Here is a 23,880-nt window from a genome sequence, read left to right on the forward strand (position 1 = left end):
ATACTAAAATACCAATCAATAAGGAATAAATGGCTTGAGTCTCAAAGGCTATTGTGATATAAAGGCAAAAACTGGTATCTGGATACAACTAGTTGAAAACAATTTGAAACTGAAAATCAGTGATGACAGGAAACAAGATTCTCTTAAAACATCATTACCACTAATGCTATAAAGTGGACATGAAAAGACAGTAACAATATCCAAATGTTAATGGAAGATGACAAACTCAAATGGCTGTATAAAAAATACCTTTTTATAAAAGGTAAAAAGAATTTAGTACCAAACATCTTATTATTCACATGGCTGTATAAACAGTTTTTCATGAGTATATTGGGAACCTTCACAGTCGTTAATCTTGAACTTCTAAAATTATTTACTAATACTGCTCATTTAGAAATACTGCATCATGCATATTATCATAACTTTCTTTTGAATGCTAAAAGTTTTAAGTTAAGTAATCTAAAGTTTTACATTTGCAATTTAAAACTTCATCAACTACAGTATATTAGTCCACAAAACTAAACAGGTTTGTAACAAAAACCCTACAATAATGATAAAGTAATGTATACATCAGATCAAATCCTTTGACAACGGATTCCTACAGCATACTTTTAACAAAATAATATTAAAATTTAAAAACACCTTAAGACACATCAGACTTTATCATTCCTTACTACAATAAATGACATCATGAAGCAGAGGAACAATGTTTCTAGATTACGTAATTTTTTAAGGAAACAAAAGGAGTAAAATTTTAATTTTCAACAATTTGGATATTACACGTACATAAAGATAAACTTCAAATAATACGCCTTAATATGTATCTTCATATACTCATAATTCCATTGCCTACTCTAAACATTCTTTTGAGCTACAAGCCTTCAAGAATATTCCCTCTTGAATGCGTCAGTTAAGCAGGCTCCTATACACCAATCTGTGATTGTGTTACAGCAACAGTCAGGAAATTTACAATAACTTGCAGCATATTTATCTTCCTGTTTGGTAAAAATAACTACTGATGTTGGAAACTAATTCAAATGCACTTAGGTACAGGATTTTTTAAAGAGATGGCATATGTCCTTTGCGTACCCTTATATTGTGTAAAAAGAGACTGAGTAATCTACCAGGTGTAAAAAACTGTTCAAGATAGCCCAAAACCAGTACTTGTGACAAAAATTAGTGACCATTAAAGAAAACAGCAAGGGTAGGTGGAAAATACACAACAAAACTGAAGTGAATAAAGCAGAAGTTAAATTTTGAATTTGACAAAAATAAATTGACTAGGGAATAGCTCAAACATCAAAATACTGATGAGGCTTAAATCAATTAAACCAGAAGTTAAGAATAAGCTTTAAAGCAAGTTATTAAAAGATATGCACCATTTGTCATATAGGTGCTCAGCACTCCATAACAAACCATTCTTTAACCATCAATCCATATCAAGATATAATGTTCCTAAATCCTAATTTACATACTTCTTAACATCTAAAGCTGCCTGTCATTGAGATTCTTTCTTTGCTATAAACTATACACCATTCTTGAACAGCATTCATAAAACCAAAGTCTGCAAGTTTGATACTAATAATCTGATGCAAAATGAAAAACACAGTATAATTAAAACTGTTAATTCCTCCTTACTCAGAAAGTATATAAATACCATAAAGATTGGAGTTATATTTTTAAAAATTTGCCACCATATTTAGTAAATCAAAATAGGAAGACTATCAAAAGCATGCACCAAATAAAACCATTCGTTTCAAAAACCACAACACTGCAGACACTACAGTAAAACTACACGCAAAGTTCTGAAATTCCTACTCAAGAAGACAAATATACAATATACTGGAGACCACACGTCAACTTTACCATAAATACTATGCTAGTTAATTGAAAACAAAGTATGTCAGGAAAAGAGCAAAACTGAAATACCTGCAACTAACATAATATTTGGCATGATTACTAATTTAGAACCCTCATAACATTCACCTTTCTTCTGAATTATTGATTATTAACAACAGTTGCACCATAAACTTCAACAGATTTACTCAGTATTCCAAGCAAAATAAAAATTTATTTTGATGACCAAACGATGACTAACTTCACTGACCAAATATTTTAAGAAAATGGATTCATGTCAATAGCTGTAGAGCATATTTCATCTTCACCCTACTTTTATAATCCTACACCAAAGATATTATTCATATAAAACTTGTCACTAGCCTAACCAAGGGTCAACCAAACCATTTTATGTAACATTAAGAATTATTTTATTCCATGGAAAAATTTTGGTTAATTTCCTTTTCAGTTTTTCTTGCTTAACTGACGTTTCACCTCTAAAAACAAGGATAAATAATTTTGCTTACTTCATAATCAACTTTATCACTGTCTTGAATTTCTTTAAATTATTCAAATGTTTCTTCAAGTCCCTAGTTGTACGGATTCCCTTTGCATATAGCACTTTCCATTGAATTGTAATTCTTCTTCATCAACATACACTGAATATGAAATTAAATTAAACAGCAAACATTAACTAAAATCTCAACCAATGACATGACTATTACTATATATGCCCAAACCACTTGTGCTGTGTTCTACAACTGTAGAGTATATAAAGGAAAGCAAGACAAAAAACAAAACCACTAAAATAACAGAGAGGTGAGGCTGCAACCAAACTTTGTGATTAATAAAATAACTAGAGCTGTTTGCAATTAAATTAAATATCCAATGCATCATGGAACCCCCTCTGCAATAATGCCAATAAAACAAATAAAACAAATAATTATCTGGGGTTTATCAACCCAAGCTCATCCAGGGGTTAGGGTTCAGGAGCTGGCAGTTTAGGAGGTGCCACAACTTGGGTCATCAGCTAAGAGATATTTCATTTCTTAATATAGTGAATCACTAGCCTATTACTTCATGATTTTATTTTCTAATCTCTCTGCATCAGCTTACTTCAAATAAAAACCAGTTAGGGCCCTTCCTAAATCATTCACTATATAAAAAGCAATGCAGGCTGAATAATAGTGAAAATGAAACCAACTTTAAGACTAAGGGGAACTACAATGACAAAGAAATAAATATAAAGATAAAAAAATAACAAGTACTGTACTACAATGAGGAGAAGGATACTCATGAACACTGCCCACTGCTCATAAATGTCTAACAGCGTGAGGGGACAAAGTCTGTTTGTGTGGTCTATCTAAAGTACTCTAATTTGTACTGGCACTTAATTCAATAATAGATATGTAATATATATAACAGAAATACTACCCTACAACCAGGAATGTAATAGAAAAAAAACTTATAACTTAAAACTACAAATGTCTGGGAAAGAAATCCTTATGTAAATTCATAGTTACCCTGATAAGTTCTTTGGTTCTCTTCTTCCTCCTCAGCACTTTCTGCTTCCTGTTCAAACAAAGAAATAACATTTTTACTTGATATAGATTTGTTCATTATGAAGTCATGCTCATGGACTATGTGCAAAGCCATGGTCAAAGACTGCATACACAATAATGCCTATGTATACTGTATATCTAAAAACTGTGAAAATAAGTAGCAAAAAACTTTCATTAAAGCTATAGTTTAAACATACCTGGAACTGCTACATTTCAAATATTTTAGAATTAAAATTTTAAAAACAAGTTCTAAATCTACCTATGAATTTACAAATAAAACTTGTACAAAGTAACATAAGTTCTCAGCTGAGTCAATCCTTGTAGCCCTCTGTTTATGCCAGTGCAAAGAGATGAGCTATAGAGATAACATAAACTCTGGTGCTAACATATTACCATACAAGATCATTTGTACCGACTCCCAAATCCCAAAAAAAGTGTTTACATATAGTAAAATATGACAATGATTAAATCAAAGACTGAAAAAATAAGAGAAAACTATCATATGCATAAAAATAAAAAAAGCAGTTGTACTGCTAAAGATTACTTTATCAGAATGATACTCTAAAAATACATGTAAAATAAAGAACAAATGAGTAAGGAAAGCTTGCATTGATTGCATATACATACATATTAAGAATGCTCTCAGCCCGAGTATTCACTTTCTCCTTTTGTATAAATTTTACATTTTCCTATTCATTTTCAAACTAAGTGTATTATGTTACTTTCAAAAATAAAGAAGTTTAGCAGACCAAGCTAACTGCTGTGTCTTGAAACTTTAATAAAATCTTTCCTCCAAAAAATCAGCTTTTCCACATTTAGTAGTTTTCAAACATTCCATAGGGCATTACACCATACTACTTTACATGCACCCTGTTTGAGCAAAAAGAACATCCTAAGTAATCAAAAGTAATCATTAGTAATCATAACTTAAGCTTAATAACTTGATAATCCTTATTTATTTTACTTATTTAAACAGTGAAATACTCTGCATCTTTGCAAATACCTGTCCTGGGTCACTGGATTAACTTTGAATTGCAAGTAAGGAATTTTTAAAAGCAAAGAAGTACTTTGCAAATCAATAACAATAATAACACTGGAGGCTTGTCTCCCAATATTGTTGAATCAATGACTCCTAAAATACACAGATCCAATCTGGTCATCTGTTTTGATGTCTACATACCTAGGCAACATTAGTCCTGACTAGAGGATGAGAATATTGTTCTCACTTCTTTTCCAACTATAATACAAGGGACTCCACCTTTGTCCATTACTATTACTTTCGGGAGGAAAATGTACCAGCAGAAACCTATTTGAATTGGACTTGATAGATGAAAAAATAAAAGAATTTCCTGAAAGTGTGCCTGTTCATCACTGACATATAGGTTATAGAAGGAAGAACCAGCCATTAGGATTCCTTGCTGGGTGTTAACTGACTCTGGAGTGCCAATGCACTAAATTTGAATTTTGCCCCTTGTCATGAAGTCTTGGAAACAGAGAGGCATCTTTCATAATATGTCCTCAACAACCCAAATTGAAACAATCACGTTATATCAGAGCAGATTTTCTCGTGTCAGATATGGCGAGACATTATTGGGGAAACTGCTCCCAAGTGTATCCTATCTGTTATGGAGAAAGAAGGCAGTGCACACTACATTTTCTCCTTTGTTTCTGATAAGGAATGACAAGGCTACAAGGAACATTCTGAACCTTGCAAAGGTTATGTGGCCACTTCATCGTAGCAATAATTAATTTAACACAACACCAACTTTCACAGTTAGATTCTTCTTTAGACTTGATGTCTTGGTTAGGTGAGACAACTTACAAATATTTCACTACAGGTTTAATTGCAACATGGTTTATATATATTACTAGACTGCATCAGTGGTGTAATGTGTGTCATGATGGAAATAATTTTCCAAATATACTCTGCATATTTCCCTTACCAATCATGACTTATCAAATTTGGGGATATGTATCCTATACATACGTATTTATGCCAGGTCACTCTAGGTATACTAAATAGTTATGTGAGCCACCCCTATATCTTATGGAACACAGTTCACTGAAATCAGATAGTGCTTGCAACATGGATTAATAAGATTTCCTGCTCACTTGGTCACATAACACTTCTTTACAGTTTTAGGGGTGAAGATGCTTGCTATCTCATCACTATTCTTATGTAAAATTCAAATGACAATTTCCAACACAACATAAAGTTACTATGCTCCAAGGGAAGGGCTGGGAGAGAATGTGAAATTTGTAAAAGTTGGGCAATAAGACAGATGGTATGAGGAAAAACAAGTGAAGGGGGCGATATAAATGGTCAAATAGATAGCAGCTAGTCACAGAAAAAAATGGCAAAACAGTATGAAGTGAGACTTCCCAATATGGCTTCCATTCATAATAAAAATATGCATGTACAGGAATGTAGTACAGTATGAGCTGTATAGTATACTTGCAAAATACAGTATATGATTTGAAATCTACTGAAGAATAGTGATACTACACAAGATCATCAAAAATGGCTACATGAAAATTTTTAAAATTTTCTTTAAATAACTGAACATCTCTTATGATTACCAAAAGCTTCTTAATTTTTTAAAGAAGATTGAATCAACAATGAAAGAAATATAGAAGTCCGATTGAATCAACTATGAGAGAAATATAGAAGTCCAATGTTTACAAATTAAACTAGCTTAAGGAACCATGGGTGACTTCAAAGTGGAGTCAAACTTGCTCATGTGATTCTTTATGATTTTTTGCCTATGAAATATTTATATCAAGAATAATTTCTGTATTTAAAATTAAGTTTACTATAATCAGAAATTTTTTATAAAGATCTTCCCAACCACACTTCTGAAAACTGTAAAGGCTGTGAAGACAAAAGTGCTGAATGCTGGTAGGGACAATGAATTGACGTGCATAACACTGCTCATATCAAACTGTGCAGGAATCACTTGCTTGATCCTGAGTGGGTCATCAGTATCCTTCAATCACAGCTAGGTTACCTACCTTTTAAATCCAGTCTTTTGCTGCTACTTTAAGCATTATCCCAATACGTAACCTGATACAATTCATGTAATTGAATAAAGCCGACCCTTGCCTATTTATGGTTCTGGATTCGTGGACTCACCTAGTCACGGATTTTTCTATGGAACATATAGTATACACATTTTTCACAGAAAATTTGCCTATTCACAGTATTTTTCATAGAGAAATATTCACAATATTCACTATGTAATTACTGTATTTTCATGTCATGTATGCATGTTTATAAGGTTGTAAAGGCAAATGTGCATAATAGTGTGTTTACAAAACTGTATGCATTAATCACTTGCTCGATCCTGAGTGGGTCATCAGCATCCTGTAATCATAGTTAGGTTACCTACCCTGCTGTCATACAATCTTTTGCTGCTACTTTGAGCATTATCCCAATAAACTGATACAGTACGTATAACTGAATACAGCCGATCCCTGCCTATGTGCATTTCTGGATTTGCAGACTCACCTATTTGCAGATTTTGTATGGAACATATATAGTACAGGTATTCCCGGGTTATTAGTGATCCAATTTTATGGGGCTTGTCTAACACCAAAAATGCACCGAGTTCCAGTTATCGGCACCGATAATAAAGCATTGGTGCTGATACATACTTAACAGAGGTGTCATTAACCGGTTAACGGTGCCAAGTGCTGAAAATTGCCAATTTTCAGTTATCTCAAGAATGTGAATACAGGGGGTTGACTGTTTCAAAAATACTCAGGTACTATAATCATTTTTAAAGGGTTTTTTGTTGTTTGAACTATCAAAATAAGCAGTTATAAGAATGCATTTTAGAAGGGTTCCAAGTACTACAGGCAGTCATCGGTTATCGGCAGACTCGGTTAATGGCGATTCGGTTTTATGGCACGAGACTGGTTTAATGGCAAAATCAGCGATCTCTGGCGCCATAACAGGCCACGTTTCGGTTATCAGCGCCATGAGATGCTGATAATAGAGTTATGGCGCCATACAATGTTGATAATATGAGTTATGGCGCCATACGATGTTGATAATATGAGTTACGGCGCCATACAGTGTTGATAATAAGAGTTACGGTGCCATACGGTGTTGATAATAAGAGTTACAGTGCCATACGGTGTTGATGATAATAAGAGTTACGGTGCCATACAGTGTTGATAAAAAGAGTTATGGCTGGCACCATAACATACCTAACAGAGACGCCATTAACCAGTTATTAGCAATTAGCGTCATAAATTGCATAGTTTCGGTTAATGGCGTTTATGCTTATCAGCACCCCACCGAGAATGAAACCCCCGCCAATAAGCAGAGACTGCCTGTGTTGGTGGATTTTAGATATTTGCGTGGGTTGTGGTACACATCCCCCATAAATACCAGGGGTCAACTGTATGTTGTGAATCAAAAAGTAATTCTAAACTGGTATTGTGAATTGTGGAGTAATAACTATGATTATATTCAAGTTTCTAAAATGTTTTGAATGTCCTAAACGTGTCTGTGAGAGAGAGAGAGAGAGAGAGAGAGAGAGAGAGAGAGAGAGAGAGAGAGAGAGAGAGAGAGAGAGAGAATTATTATTTTTATTATCTAATATCATTTAATCTTATTAAACTTGATACAGTATTAATCATATTAATATTTCAAAATTTGTAAATCATTTTTGTGCCATAAAAATGTATTCAGTCATGAAAATAACATCAAAGTACACTATAATTAGTGAATATTTATCGTCAGAAAAAATCCGTAGATGAGCGAGTCTTCCAGCGAATAATTTTTAGATAGGTTCCACAGAAAATTCCGCAACTAAAAGAGTCCACAAATCTCGAGAACACGAATGTGGGTTGACTGTATTAAAATACTCAGGTATAAGCATTTTTAGAGGGATTCCAAGTATTGGTGGATTTTTGCTATTCATGGGGGGGGGTTGTGGTACATAACCCTGGTAGTGGGTGTTGTGAATCATAAAAGTGAATTCTAAACTGGTATTGCGAGTTGTGGAGTAATAACTGTGATTATATTCAGGTTCCTAAAGTTTTTTGAATGTCCTGAACATGTCAGAGAGAGAGAGAGAGAGAGAGAGAGAGAGAGAGAGAGAGAGAGAGAGAGAGAGAGAGAGAGAGAGAGAGAGAGAGAGAGAGAGAGTGGGTGCACGTGCTTGGTTACCAAGAAAATTACAACTTGTAACACAGTTATTGAGACGGAGTGGCTCCCATTCATCTGGGTTCAGGATGTAAGCAGTAAACAAGTCATTAGGCCTTGACAATGTCAATGAACTGTTGTTTCATGATGCTAATGGGAGGAGAGAGGAGTTGGGAAGGAATATGGATTATATTGAAAACAATATTTGTTTGTGTTTTTCTGACATTTGTAATCAACATTTTTGTGCTGATTCATGTTTTGTTTTGGAACTCTAAATGCATTTAGCACGAAAGACAAGTTGCTGATCACTTAGAATAGAATTCTACTTCCCCTGATTTGTTTTTGAATGTTGCATTCTTTATAACAATTTTGGAGATTTAAATTTTGTTTGATGTTCAATGTGAACTGGAAGAATTAGAAAGGTATCTTGCTATGGGGTGGTCGTGTTGTGATCACATGAAATACCTATACCTACCTCCATAAAAAGTTCCTAATTGATATAAATCTTAACTCAAGCTTTCTCCTTTATGGGATCTGAAGTGAAACATGTTTTCTCCATTGTCTAATGTCCTGTGTTCTTTCCATGTGATCTCCTATCAGGTCTGTAACTCTTCCCAATAAGAATGAAACACACTAAATGTGTACTGTACCTGCTGTATATTTCGAACTGAATGCTACCTTTAAAAATTAGTTGTAATAATAATTACTTTGACTGGTTAGACTTCTTGTAATTAATATTACACATAATTTCTGTGTTACACTTACCCGTAATTCCTTAAGGCGCTGCAATAAGCATGCGTGCAAAAGCAACAATGTAAGGCAACATAATAACAAAACAGCACAAACATCTCTAACTGCTGTAAGTTTGAGAAGAAGAGGTATTTTATCATGAAACCAATGGAATTTAAATACAATATAGAGCTGACTTCATGCTCAGTCTTACTGAAATACAAACATGGACATGGTAAACATATTGTACTTTTAAATTTCCTAATGGACAAACAATCATTTACACTAATACATTCTTCAACTTCAACTCCAAGAATTCTATCAAGTCATGGGCTATTAACATTAAGTGACACAAAAACAAACTCTAGACACTATTATTAATAGTTTGGCCATACTATTTATACAAATAAGATCAGTGAGCACTATGAGATACTACTATGGTACCAAAAGCAAATCCCTTTCAAGACTTTGTGAACTAACTATCAAGAACAAGGTTTCAGGATGTATAAAAAAAGAATATTATGCTTAACAGTTTGTATAATACTGTGTTAGAATAGATTAATTAATGCTTGTAAGTTCAATGTAATGTACAGGGCATGTTCATACAGTACACGATTAACAGAAAAATATTCACTGGTACCACAAGCTATGGCTCAAAACACTATAATGTCTCTGCCTACAAAACAAAAGGTTCAATTCTATTATAAAATTAACATTCATAAGTGTAATATTACTATTAGGTCTGAAATTGTTTCACTCAATCATATCTAATATATGCCTCATGTCCTGTGTTTATTATATAAGACTAACCAGAATTTTTCCTTAACTTTACACCACCATGTTATTATCATTTCTCTTGGTATACTACCACTATGCAGAAGCAAAGAATACCAGAATGTAAATTAACTCAATAATTATTGTGAAATAATGCATAAGAATTTCAGTGGTGGAAAGATGTAAGTGAAACAAACAACATAGATGAAAAAAAGAGGAAAATGATATACTAGGAAAAGGGGAAGAATGTCTAAACAATCCAAAGTCATTCTTGAAACTACTTCAGGTTACAAATGACTGAATATATATACGTATATATTTACCAATAATTTTCACAACACTTTTCCCTATTAATAATAGTTTAATTTAGTTATTCTTCATTCTACAAGTTGGTCAGTTTTAATAATGATACAGTACTTTGTACACATCATTACTTTATATTTCAATTTTCAAGCTTTTTTATCAGCACATCATGCAAAGTGCCATTTTTCACAATTATCCAGAAATGCTAAACAGCAACCTTTGATTAATGTCAAGTACAATGCTAAGCAACAGCAAGTGGCATTTAAGGATACCTTGAATGCAAGTATGTTTCACTGAACCATCATTATGTAAAAATATGCTATTTATGAGATGGCGTCCTACCTTGGAGTCAACAAATCAAATTAAAACTGTAAGTCCAAATTAACACGTACCATTCAAAACATTTCAAGGGGAGCTCCAACCGCCATATTTCGAGGAATTATCAAATTTTAGTTAATAACAGTTTTCAACTGTTTTATGTCTAAATAAACATGCTCTGAAGCAATAATGCAGAAACAAAACTTTTGATTGGTTTATTGACAATTTTGTTCATCACTTGTATGACACCGTGAACCACAAATTGTGAAAAAGACTTGTAAAAAACGTCTGTATGAATAATTCACGATAGGTACAAGTAAGTTATGAACTGTTTTTGACAGGTTTATACATAACTAAACATATTTAGATATGTTATTGCTAAATAAGAATTTTTAGATTGGTTCATAGACATACGTAAGAGTCTATTAATGACTTTAGATGGTATCAAGGTTGAGATATATGTACACTATTTTGGACCATTTTACTTGTAAATAAACATATCTTGAGATGTTATTACTAAAAGAAATTTTTAACCTGAGTCATGGACAACCTTGTTCATCGCTTTTATGGCATTGTGAATAGACAAATAAAAAAAAAAAGCATGGACAACTAAATAATAAAATTTATTCAAAAATAATTCTTCCTCATTAAAACATCCCATTTTCTCTAGTGTTAGCATAATAACTTATAGGGATAAGAAATGCAAATATTTTTTATTTTGTCTCATTTTTTGGTCCAGAAATATTTTGCTGTTTCCTGAAAAGTTATTTTTGTCAAAACTAAATGCTCCGATCTCCAAGAAGACTGAAATAAGACTTGTGTTTACTCAGTATTATTTGTAGATTCAATGGTAAAAGTTTGAAGGAAATAACCTTCAATCATTACACTATATTAGGTAAAAAGTCATTTACTTTATAGAATGGGGCCTTGTGATGTCAGTGCTCCCCAGAAATGCAAATTTTAGGTAATTTACAAATCAGGAGTCAGCACAGTTCTATTCATTTGAATACATATATTGTAAATTTCAGGGCAAATTTCTTATGACAAAATGGTTTTGGTGCAAAAATTAGCCTTCTAACTGTCACAGTTTCATAGTTATTACAAAACAAGCATAAATTTTTTTCTATTGCCATTTTTCCAAAACTTAGTTTTTGAAAAAAATAAATGCTTATATCTCCAAGAAGACAACCAATTTCAGTGAAGCTTTCACGGTGTAAAATAACTATATATCTTGATTTTTATCTCTGGAAATTCATTTTTGAGTGAAACTTTTTTTTATATTTTGGAAAAGTTTTAGTTTTCTTAATGCAAAAATAAATAAATAAATAGAAAATAAAATATAAAAACTTAGAAGCTGAATGTCTAAATTTCCCCTAGTGAGAATTTTCATTATTAGTTGAAGAATAAGTGATAAAAATTTTAAGCAAATCCACTCAATCATAAGGTGGATATAAGCACTTATACTTTATAATGGAGTTAGCACTCCCCTTAAATTTATAATATCTGTATTGATGTCTTTAATGCTTTTTAGATGAGTAATATATTAACAAAAAACTCCAAAATTAAATGAATACAGAACTATAACATTTAAATTCCATCTCTGAATATACGTTAATACTATCTCCTGGCATCATCTAACACATATGTATAATGTACTAGTGAGTATCATGCTATATAATTTCTGATATGTTTAATACATAATAAACCTTAAACGATTCCAATGAAAGCATTACATTCAAGGGATTCATTAGAATGTATTACCTCTTACCACACTCTAACCTCACTTAAATCTTTTTGTACTATCCCACTTACATCAAAATTCACTTTGAAATATGAAAAGTAATACCTTCCACTGCTTTAAAATGCTAGCTGTTTTTATTCCATCATTACAAGCTCAATTAATCATTATGTGACACATACATGTACAGACATATTTACAGGCTAACTGGGAAATTTGAGGAGGTTAAAGCATGTTGTTGCTAGCAATCCTTTTGTCACCATCATCCAAAAAGAACTTTTTCTTACCTTCATCATGTCCTGCTCATCATATGATACATCAAGTGAAATATCACGATTAAGTGTGGCATCCCTTGATGGTCCAAGTTCTTCCCTGAAAGCTTCAAATCCAGACTGGTCTAAATGAGCCTTAGCCATTGCTCTTTCAATATCATCTGTGACAAGTTCAACATTGAAAATACACTGGTTAACGATATCATCTCTGCCAATTTTCCTCAGACCCTTTTCAAGTGTATTTCCATTTGCCTGCCAAAGATAAAAGGGAATGATCAAATTCTTAATCAGAAATGTTTATGAAACAATTTCTCATGACAAATGTAATAGGCAAAACGAAAAAAAGTATATCTAAAAATTTAAAAAGTGGACTAGTATTGCACCATTAAACTCTTCTTAAACTTTACACACAGTAAACTTGAATGCACACCTTATTGCCAGATGTTTGCATCCAAAGCCTGAGCATAACAATAGCCTGCTGTGGAGCATTATCTGGATACTGTGATTTGATGATATTGATATCAGAGTCACTGATCTCCAACTCTCGTGCAAGACCAACCCAGTCAGTGCCCAACATATTTGATATGTCAGTCAAACGAAGATCAGCCTTATGAATGGTGTCTGCTTTACCTGGCGAAAAAAAAATTTAAAGTCAAGAGAAGCTAAGCAATGAAAATCTGGTATGGTATATGAATTACATAATCTTGAACTGTATTGATTAAATCTATACCTCTATTTTCTTTTTTCTCTTAGACTTCTACTGATAGATGAATTAGATTTGCACATTCAGTACTCACTTAGGATGAAGATGATGTTCTATTATCTTGTGTTCTACTGTCTAATCCTCAATAAACAAGGTCTGGGCCAGTGATCCCCAGGTTAGGGAGATAAAGCTGGGCTCGTATTAGCATAAGTGACAATGAGGCTAAGACATGGGACGCAACGAGCACCTTTATTCTTAAAATCTCATATAACTCAAAAATAGTCCTTTCAAATGAAACTTTCAAATGAAAGTTCAAACATATAATGAAAGTTTTAGTTAAAGATAATACCACAGTGAAGTAGCACTAAAAGGGGCAAAACTCTTATACAACAATCCTTTATGTTTCTTTACCAGGATTTAACCTGGTTTGGTTTACTTAAAAAGAAAAGTACAATGGGGAACATTCTGACTGAAAAAATCTGAGGTTATTAACAGAACTATGTTAATAAGGTTTGTAAAGGTTTACATGTAAGGAGGTTTAGGTTCAGAATTTCAAAGTCACATTAGAGATAACTGTAGTATAATGATAAAACCATTGTCTTTTAACTTTGTAGCAAGAATAGTGAACAAAAGATGCATGCAAATATTTATAATCACTTAAAAAGACTTTTAACAAATACAATTATTTTCAAAATTCTGCACCATAATCAAGGACAGGAAAGGGGCAATGTTTTAAGGAACAAAGAGGATGGCTGCTTTGATGACAAGACAACAGCTACTCACTAATGGAGAGGAAGGAGTACTTCTTCTCCAACGCGAGAAGGTCAGGTTCTGAGGGCGCAGGCTCGGGCTGGATGTTGTCAGGCAGGGCAATGTTGAGGTTACAGATGGGGGTCTGAGGGGGGTCACCACGCCCAACCTGAAACACAGGGGGTTTTAGCAGGCTAACTAGTGAAGCTTTCTTCCAACGACCATCCTGGAAGATCAAGGGTAGCTGCCAAGTCTGTTTTGATGTTAAATACTTTGCATATAATCTTATTAAAACCCATTTATGTTACATCAACACCATTTTTTCCATTTTCATAAGAGCCTGTAGCATGAACTACTGTAGCATACATGTACCTAGAGCACAAGATTTTGTTATCTGAAAGACTATGCATGTAAAGAAACTCTTTTGTCATTATTTAAGTTTATTAATATCATCAGAATTTAACCATTCATCCAAAGTAAACCGCTTTGGTACTATAAAACATTGGTTTTTCAACAATGACAGGCCCAAAAAGCATACAGGCATACCTTGGGTTGCCTCATGAAGGCAACTCTTCCGATGCAATCAGCATGCTGATCCTTCACTCGAACAGTAAATGGAAGGCGGTTTTCACGGAACGCATAGAAATTGAAGGCAAGTTGGTCCCCAGACTTTGTAACTGGAACGAGGTTACCAGCAAACTCCAGAAACTGTGGCTTACCTTCTAAAACTTCCACATCCCGGGATTTTGCAACCTGCATTAATAATTAAGCTTTAGGAATACCTGATAAGAGCATTTGTATGAATTTCAAATCTGGCTACATTCAGCTACAATTAAAAATTAATAAAGATCCTCAAAGTAATATTGTTGCAGAGTGTAATAAATTAAAACCATAGGATACTTCTAGGGTCTCCTAATAACACAAAGTCAGAATCCCTTTGTACCTCTTAATTTCCCGCATTGTCATTAAATCATTCTAAGAATCTTTTCATCCTCCCATTTAAAATGTCCTAAAATATCCTCTTTTGAGTCTAGATGTGGAATAATTACTTAACAAATTTCTAATTTACAATGTGTTGGCTTTTCTTAGTATATACAGAAAATTACAACCTTATGAAAATAATTTTCCTCTTGGCATCATCAAAACATTAAAACTGACCAACAAAATCTTTCCTCTTGGCATTATTAAAACATTAAAATTGACCAACAAACTCTTTTCTTTCAACAATAATTTTTATGTATAAAATTCAGCAAACCTTTACATGGATTTTGTAACAAATTCTATAGTCCTTTGAACCTAGAAACATGACCTGGTGTATACATATGAGTAGGATATCTTTAAATTTTAGACCACTAGGGGTGGGAATTACAAATAATTTTTTAATAGAATAAGTATAATAGTACCAATTATCAAATTCAAAACTGAATAAGAAAAATAGTAAAATCCCAGATCTTACTTGCATGAATACTGACAAAAAGATTTTGAGACAATTCATGAACATCATATCCAACTACACTGTTGGTAAGTGGAGCTCCTGTAGTATATAAGAATAGAGTCTTAAGAGATCGAAGGAGTAGATGAGTTTTTAAAATTCCATGATTTGGTTATTTAGACAGCAAAGTGTTTGAGGGTAAAGGAGAGTAGGAAGAGAGAATGTAAGTACTAGTAAGTGTTTGGATAAAATGAAAAGTTTAGGGATAGAAAAAGAGAGAAGAAATCATCATGTACAAGTACAGGATGGACTGGGTAGTGCAGAAACTGAGGAGAACAACAAAGCTAAAAAAATCCAAGGAATAAGCTTTTTACAAGAAAGTAAAAGCAGAAGGTTAGAATAATAAAGAAATGGCTCTGATACTAAACGAGGCAGTCTAAAGATAATACAGTACAGGATCAATGGAGTAAGTATTATGAAGATTTGTTGTGTGTGGAAGATAGAAGAGAAGCAAAGTTTGGGAATGCTTATGGAAGTGACTATGTTGGAGAAATATAAGGAGGTAATTAAGATGTTGCCAATTAACTAATAACTGTGTTGATACAAATAAGAAGCTTATCACCTAGTATTAAAAAGAATACTTTATTACTTTCTCTTGACAATGGAAGTGGCATCTGTACTTGTGAACTTGATTATAAATACATAGAACTTGCTGAGCTTCATCAGTAAAAGTTCTTGAGCAAACTAGAAAGGAACTGCTAATGGGAAAAAGAATTCATGAAATAAATTGGAAAAGGAATTCATGAAATAATGTTCAAAAGACCAAAGAGAAACCATACAGTGTCAGTTGAATTTATGTTAATGGAATTTATAAGACAAGGGATTCTCACACTGCCAAGTTATGTTAAAAGGATGTGAACCACATGTAGGAATATTTAATACATTGGAGTGCTGCGAGAATTCTTTTCACTCTGTACTATAAATAAAATTTAATTATAACCAACATGAACTGTTGCAACATAATGTAGTATACAACAAAAAATAAAGTAAATGTGTAATTTTTATACTATTTCATTAGTTTAATGATAAATATTGCCAAGACCAGGAAGAGCATTCTTTATTAAACAAGCTTTTGAGGTATAAAACCTCATTATCAGGCTGAAAAATTGACAGGGATGAGAAATCACTGAAATTACAGCAAATACAAACTAAAAAATTAATAAAAAATTATAAAAAAAACTAAAACGCAAAATATAAAAAAGTAAGGTGAAATGTAAACAAACTACCAAACCCAAAGTAAAATGGCTAATGACCCACTTGTGTACCTATTTTGGGTGTGGCGGTTTGTTTACTTCACCTTATTTTTATGTTTTGTGTTTGTCTTAGTTTTATTGTGTTTTAGTTTTTTTTATAATTTTGTGATTAATTATTTAGATTGTATTTGCTGTTTTGTATGCATTTTTACTGGAGATTTTAGTAAGACAATTCCTTATTTGTAATTTCAGTGATTTCTCATCCTTGTCAATTTTTCAGCCTGATGATGAGGTCTTGTATCTCGAAAGCTCATTTAATAAAGAATGTTCTTCCTGGTCTTGGCAACATTATTTATCATTAAGCTAAGATTTCCAAGTACCCACCCAATTACTGAGACATTTTGATATTTCATTTATGCATAGATCTTATTCCATTTATTAACTACAATATTTGTTTGTTTTGTAAAAGTAATGTAGAAGCCTACATGATAAAAGCTGCCCTTCATTCCATTAGCTGTACATTATGAAAACTTGTAAGAAATTATACAAAATAAGCTGACTATATGCCATTCTATTTTTTTTAAGTAAACATACTATGTATACTATTATCAGCTTATCAGACATCAAATTACCAATATTAGTAAACGGTGCATATCAGCTACACTTTCATGATGGATTTTTACTAGGTTACCTTTTTAGATACTAGTATAATGAATTTTCCAAATAAATGTCTAAATTAAAAAAAATGTGTATAAGCACATGTCACATTAAGGTAGAAATTATGCATTACTGTTGGATGGTCATGTACAGGCTACATTATTCTATATGGTCTTTGTTACTTATGAGAAGGAAAAACACAAAACATCTGATGAAGCACCCGTACTAGTGCTGTACTAGTACTACAGCATACAACTTATGGTATGGAATCATCATCATCTTTCCCACCGTTATCCCTACACTATGGGGTTGGTTGCCTGATGCGCCTTTCCTTACATCAACCACAGTTACTAGCGGTGAGCCTCACCTTTGACTAAAAAGTCTACCTGCAAGGCAGCAGTTTCCACAGTAATTGCCGGTTGGCATAGCCTTCTACTAAAAAGTAAAACTGCAAGGCAGCAGTTGCCACAGTTGTTGGCGGTAGGCCTAGCCTTTTACTAAAAAAGTAAGACAGCAAGGCAGCAGCTGTCTTTTCAGTCACCTTTTACGACACGCAGGACCTACAGTGGTAGCATTCTTACACCCCTACCACAAGGTGATCAATTTATGGCATGGAATAACAGCCCGTAAATCAGTACGCATTGGAATTATATAGAACAAATCTTAGTTGGCAAAATTTCAACAGGTGTGGGTTCATACTCGGTATTTTATCATGACCTACATGTTTCTTTGAAGATTGATCACCAAACTTAAATATTTTTAAAAAATTCTTTGACAAAAATCAAACCATTTAAAATGGTATGATATACATTGAACTATTTTCTGTTTTGTTATCACTATGCACTAATAAGATCCACCCTACTAATTTCTAGGCATTTACCTTTTATTAACTTTGATACAGTGGAACCTCAGTTTTCATATGTCCTGGTTTTTGCACAATTTGGTTTTTGTAGACTTTTTCCAACGAAATTTTGTCTCTCGTTTTGTACATATCCTTGGATTTTGTACACTGGGGAACACTCCTTCCAGGGCCCACCGCATGACTAGGCCCCATGCCAAATGCCCAAGCAAAGCATCCCCTGTTCTCTCGTGACCCCCATTCCACTTTAATGTTCATTGTTTTTGTGCTTTTTGTGCCTTTTTCGAGTGCAACTACTAAATTAGCCATCATGGGGCCACAGAAAGTTCCAAGTGTTAGTCCTTCTGTAAAAAGGGCAAGAAACACCATAGAATTTAAGAAAGAACTTGTAGCAAAGTATTGGAGGATGTTGCATGCCGACCTCAATGAGAAAGTGCCTACAACAAGTGCTGTTGTTAATGTATTTAATGGCAGCAGAGGGTGGTTTAAAAAATTCAGAAAGCGAATGGGCATACATAATGTGCCTACCTCAGTGTTTAAGGACATGTTTGCAAAGTGGAGTGATGTAAAAGTTTGTGGAGAATTATCATCATCCCAACAAAGAAGTTGTAATCCATGTCTCCAACATGTTTAATGACAATGCCATATTCAACTTTAGACAAATTTTAAAGAAATGCCACAAATTAATATCTCTGGACAGTTTTGCTGTGTGACAGGAGTCCATTGACTTTCAAACTGGTCCTAGTGGCAGTAAAAAATTAAGAGGGGAAGTAACCTCAGATAGTGCCAGTAAAAAATGAAGAGAAGTAATCCCAGATAAGTCCTTGAGACCCGAAGTCCTTCTGGAGGGAGATTCCCCTTCCAAACAATAACCTCTCCTCCTACCTCTCCCCTCCTCTCCATCTTCCATATGCTAACAATTGTCTTCCATAAAGGTAAAAATGATGTTGAATGTTCATTTATTCATTTCATAGTCATTTACATTCATTTCCCATTGTTTTCTGTATGTAAAATGTGTTTATTTCCTATAAAATACACTTTTCTTTTATTAATATTTTTGGGTGTCTGAAACACATTAATTATATTTACATTATACATTATGGGAATTACTGCTTTGGATTTTGTACGTTTCGGACTTTGTGGGACATTCTGAAACAGATTATGTACGAAAACCGAGGTTCCACTGCACAGTTATCCAGTTTCAATATGAAATCTGTCAGCAAAATAAAGGTATAGAATATAGATGGATATAAAATGGAACAATCATAATGCTGTATAATTAATGTAAAAAAATTCATATAACTACCTTTTGCACAATTGTTGCTATCTTTGTGGCTTTGATCTATTGGCAACTTACTTAATAAATATGAAAATACACTCAAACAAAAATCCAATATTTGTTTAGACCAATAATGACTAGTAAAGTGACTTGCCTCAACAAACATTTCCTGATTTTCTAATGTTTTATCTTCTCGATCATCAGTCATGCAGAATACGCGAACTCTTGCTTCCTCCAACTGGTGTCTCTTGCTAAATACCACAAACTTAGCCATAAAAGGCACATGTATAGCTTCTCTGTATAGTTCAGTGGCCATTTTAGTTGCTTCAGGTATATTACTACAATCCATCAGCCAAAATCGTGCAGAAACTGTAGTAGTAAAGCTGACACAATCGTTGACAAAAGTGAGAGGGGTAGAGCCTGTGACATCCTCCCATTGAGCACGGGTTGTGCCGCCTGGAAATAACAATAATTAGTCATTGCAGATTTGAAATATAGTCTTTTTTATGAAGAAACTTGACTAAGTCTGCCAGAGAGCTTGAAGAATCACTTTGTTATTGAGGTAATAAGAATGCTTCCAAAAATGCTTTTCTTTTGTCACTAACAGCTCTAAATGCTAAACTTTACTCAAAACAAAACTAAAAAATCAAAGCTGAATGCTTATTCAACTTTGGAATGAATATTCATCTAGCACATTCAACTACAGTACATAAGATTTCAAAATGAAAGCATTCAGGGCTTTTCACTGAATTCTAATTTTCAAAAATACTTAAAAATTATTTTTCTGACTTAACATTTATTATCATAATAACCATTCAAAGATATTTAAACACCACAGCTACATTCACTAAAAGACATAAAAGCTATATGAAAAAACAAACTAAAAAGTGTATGTGGGAGTAACTTCTACAAATAGGGTATAGTAAATGGTGAAAGTGAAACAGGCATTGCACTAACTTTATTCTCGTGACTGTAGGGAATGCATGCCATCTAAATTTATCATTCTTACAAAAAAAAAATCAATTCAGTATACAGACATTAAAGTAGATTCTTCCTAAGAACAAAATTAAAACAACTTCACAATACGTACAATAAAAGATACTTTGTAGAATAAGGGAGGAAAATCTTTTAAATATTTTTAAAAGAAAATCAGTCAACTGCATTACTAATAAAATAGAATTAATATTATCATAGACTTTTCAAAGGGTAATTTGAGGTTCTCAGATATAAGCTTTCCTCCCTAATTCAAATGAAAACTATCAAAACTATATCTCCATGCTATATAAAAGCATACATCTATTGGCATCAAGCATGATAAGTCTAACAACCCTGGACTGCATACTAGGAGACCACAGAGTTGACTGCACCTAAGATAGCAACTACATAGCAGTAGCTAAGACATGGTGCAATTCCAAGGCACTTACAAAAATCTATGGTCTATGAAATGCACCCCTTTGAGGTTGCACATATTGTGCTTGATGTCAATAAAAGCTGCCTAGAACTTAAACATAGAATCCTGTTCACTGTGATTAAGAGTGACAAAGGCACGGCAGGCATGTTTCTGGCACTCTCCAATGGGACCAATGGCAAATATTTTCCTCTATTAGGTTTTTAATGACAGACCTAGTACAAAATAAAACATATTGAACAAGTACTCTGTATAACTAATACAACAGCACATTCATCTGGGGAATGATGCACATTTTGTACAAAATACCAACTAGGATATTGCAATCTCAAAGTACATAAACAAGGGGCTTCCCCATAAAGCAGTTTTGTCTGCCGTGAAGGCTTTGCCTATAAACAGTGCCCAGGAGCTGTTATCTACAGTAATTTTGTTCTAAAATTTCATTCTAAAAGAACGTAAAATATCATACTATGCAAAATACTTAATAAACTTGAAATAACATCAAAGGACCTAACTATTGATAAAAAAAATATATGCTTCTATTAACTGTGCATATCAGAAAGTTCAAGAGTAGAATGCCAAATGGGTATTCATGTTTTTGCCTCAAAAACCTAAATGGAAATAGTTTCACTTTCTTACAGCCCAAGAAGCAGGTCATCAGTATGAAGTGGAATAATTCAACAAAGAAAATTAAATAATGAGGAATACTATGGGAAGACATGCACACAGTGTATGCACTCCTGATAAAAAAGTGATTCATAAGTGAAGAGAGTAATTATCAACAGACAGCCAGAATGAGAAGCATCTAAATCATCGCTTCTCTGATTCAATCATTGATATTACAAGTCAGATCACAAATCTCACTGACGACGACAAGGTGTTATCTTCTTGTTATTCCAGAACAGTGAATCAGTGGCAACTCAATGTAACCTTGTGTCATGCAGGAAGGAACTTGTAGAGAATATACAGAGCAGGGGTGAGGAGGAACAGGAAGAAATCAATTTGAATCCAACAATACTCTAACAGGCCTATGTGTAACTTGCATGAATCATCAAATATACAAAATAAAAGTCTTTCAAAAAGCTTTGCAAAATAATTGACTTCAGCATTTTAGAGCAATACAATTTGCTGCAACAGCAGTAACAACATGATTCATGCAAGAGAATAGATTTTTTCAGAGCAATATTTTTGCAACAAATTGGCCTTTAATGGGGAAGAGGAGAGGGAAAATGTTTGTGTATTTGTCTGCAAATCAGTAAACTGAACTACAGTACTTAACAGTCCAAATGAGAAATGTTACTGATGTACCTCAAATCACCAGTCTTAAAATATTCATGTGCATTAATTCATTAATTACTTGATTTACTTATATTATTCAAGTTTAAAACTTAGTACTCCAGACATCAACTCATGAGGTACGACAGTAATTATGTTGTTTTTAACCAGCAACTGAAGCCCGGAACATTTCAAATTCTTCCTGTGTCAACCAGATGATTCTGAGAACGATCAACACGGAGAGACTCAACTCTGTCTTTGGTTTCATGTAGTTCACTAATGAGTGATAGCTTTCTAAAATGCTTAAGCTACCAGTGGAATAGAGGCAGTGAATAGAAATATTTAGCCTAGTTACAGCCATCTCTGATCTCATGAGCAAGTCTTATTCAAAGCCAACTGAATACCACTAAAATCTAATATAAAATTCAGATAGTATATTTACAGGTAAGAATAAAGCAGTAATTTTCTGAAGGAATCATATGATTTCTGTTTCAAAGAGAAACTATGGCTCACAATCTTAAAGCATAACTAGGGTATTATATTAATATCAATATAATTACATTATAAAGAAACTTAAAGATACTCTACATGGTTAACGGAGTGGCTGTATGTGGCTAATTAAAAAGCATTGGACGCTTCTGAACTAGTAGTGTGCTTCATGTGCATGTGGGATTTGTCTAAAGCAACACACCATGCATGAAAATGCAAGCAGCCTTTCTCAAATCATTCAAGTATATTAAAAAGTTCTTTTCAATGTTGGTTCATCATCTGACCTTATGATTTCCTAGACTGCACCCAAAGCTAATTATTTTCTTAGTATGTAGTATCATGAAAGATCAATCTTATTTTGTAAAAAAAAAAAAAAAAAAAAAAAAATTACAGTATTATGTTGCGTAGCTTTGGTTGAATTTCCACAATACTTTCAAGGAAAGTACGTTTCGTGTTTCACAGAGTTCTTACGTTGAGTCAAAAAATAGTTGTGCTTCTTTTCAGGAGGGATCTATTATCTATTGAAAAATCATACACACAAGCTAATTCAAAATGATATAGTACTAATAAAAAACACATAAAAATTGTAAAAAAAAAAAAAAAAAAAAAAATATAGGAACAAAACGGGTCAGGTGATGAAGGATTACTCTCAACGCAAACAAAGACACATACAAATTCAACTGTGCACCAGCTCCCATAGACACTACTAATAATACAGCTTGTGTTAAAAACAAGCAAAATAAAAAGGCCACAAGCAAAAATGAGTTAGGGGTATCAAAAGGGGAGAAGGCAACATCCAACTAAACAAAAACTATCATTCACTGCTTCAGAAAAGACCAGAGCCTGTTGGGCATCTACCAAACTTGGGAAAAAATCTCAAGGCCTTTCATAGGAGTCCCGCATCACCAGGGATTCACATAAGCTACAAGACGTCTTGAGGAGTTTGTAGTGGTAATGAGCAATACTAGTAGTAGTAGTAGTAGTAGTAGTAGTAGTAGTAGTAGTAGTAGTAGTAGTAGTAGTAGTAGTAGTAGTAGTAGTAGTAGTAGTAGCAGCAATAGAATAGTAGTAATAGTGATAGTAGTAGT

General features: G+C 33.3%; 1 protein-coding gene across 42 annotated transcripts in view; it reads right to left on the bottom strand.

The window, feature by feature from the left end:
* LOC135200192 (ankyrin-2-like) overlaps positions 1-23,880 on the bottom strand; it is a 702,328-nt gene that overhangs the window by 118,882 nt on the left and 559,566 nt on the right. For 34 of the 42 annotated variants that reach the window (XM_064228609.1, XM_064228607.1, XM_064228592.1 and 31 more), the window contains 7 exons: positions 19,775-20,076; positions 14,687-14,893; positions 14,174-14,366; positions 13,118-13,317; positions 12,703-12,939; positions 9,319-9,336; positions 3,360-3,408 (listed from right to left, as the gene is read on the bottom strand). In XM_064228609.1, coding sequence (XP_064084679.1) covers positions 3,360-3,408; positions 9,319-9,336; positions 12,703-12,939; positions 13,118-13,317; positions 14,174-14,366; positions 14,687-14,893; positions 19,775-20,076 — 1,206 coding nt within the window. The remainder of the gene's footprint in view (positions 1-3,359; positions 3,409-9,318; positions 9,337-12,702; positions 12,940-13,117; positions 13,318-14,173; positions 14,367-14,686; positions 14,894-19,774; positions 20,077-23,880) is intronic. The other 8 variants (XM_064228626.1, XM_064228606.1, XM_064228605.1 and 5 more) reach the window with 2 other exon arrangements.

This window comes from Macrobrachium nipponense, chromosome 26 (genome assembly GCF_015104395.2).
Source record: "Macrobrachium nipponense isolate FS-2020 chromosome 26, ASM1510439v2, whole genome shotgun sequence".
NCBI lineage: Eukaryota > Metazoa > Arthropoda > Malacostraca > Decapoda > Palaemonidae > Macrobrachium > Macrobrachium nipponense.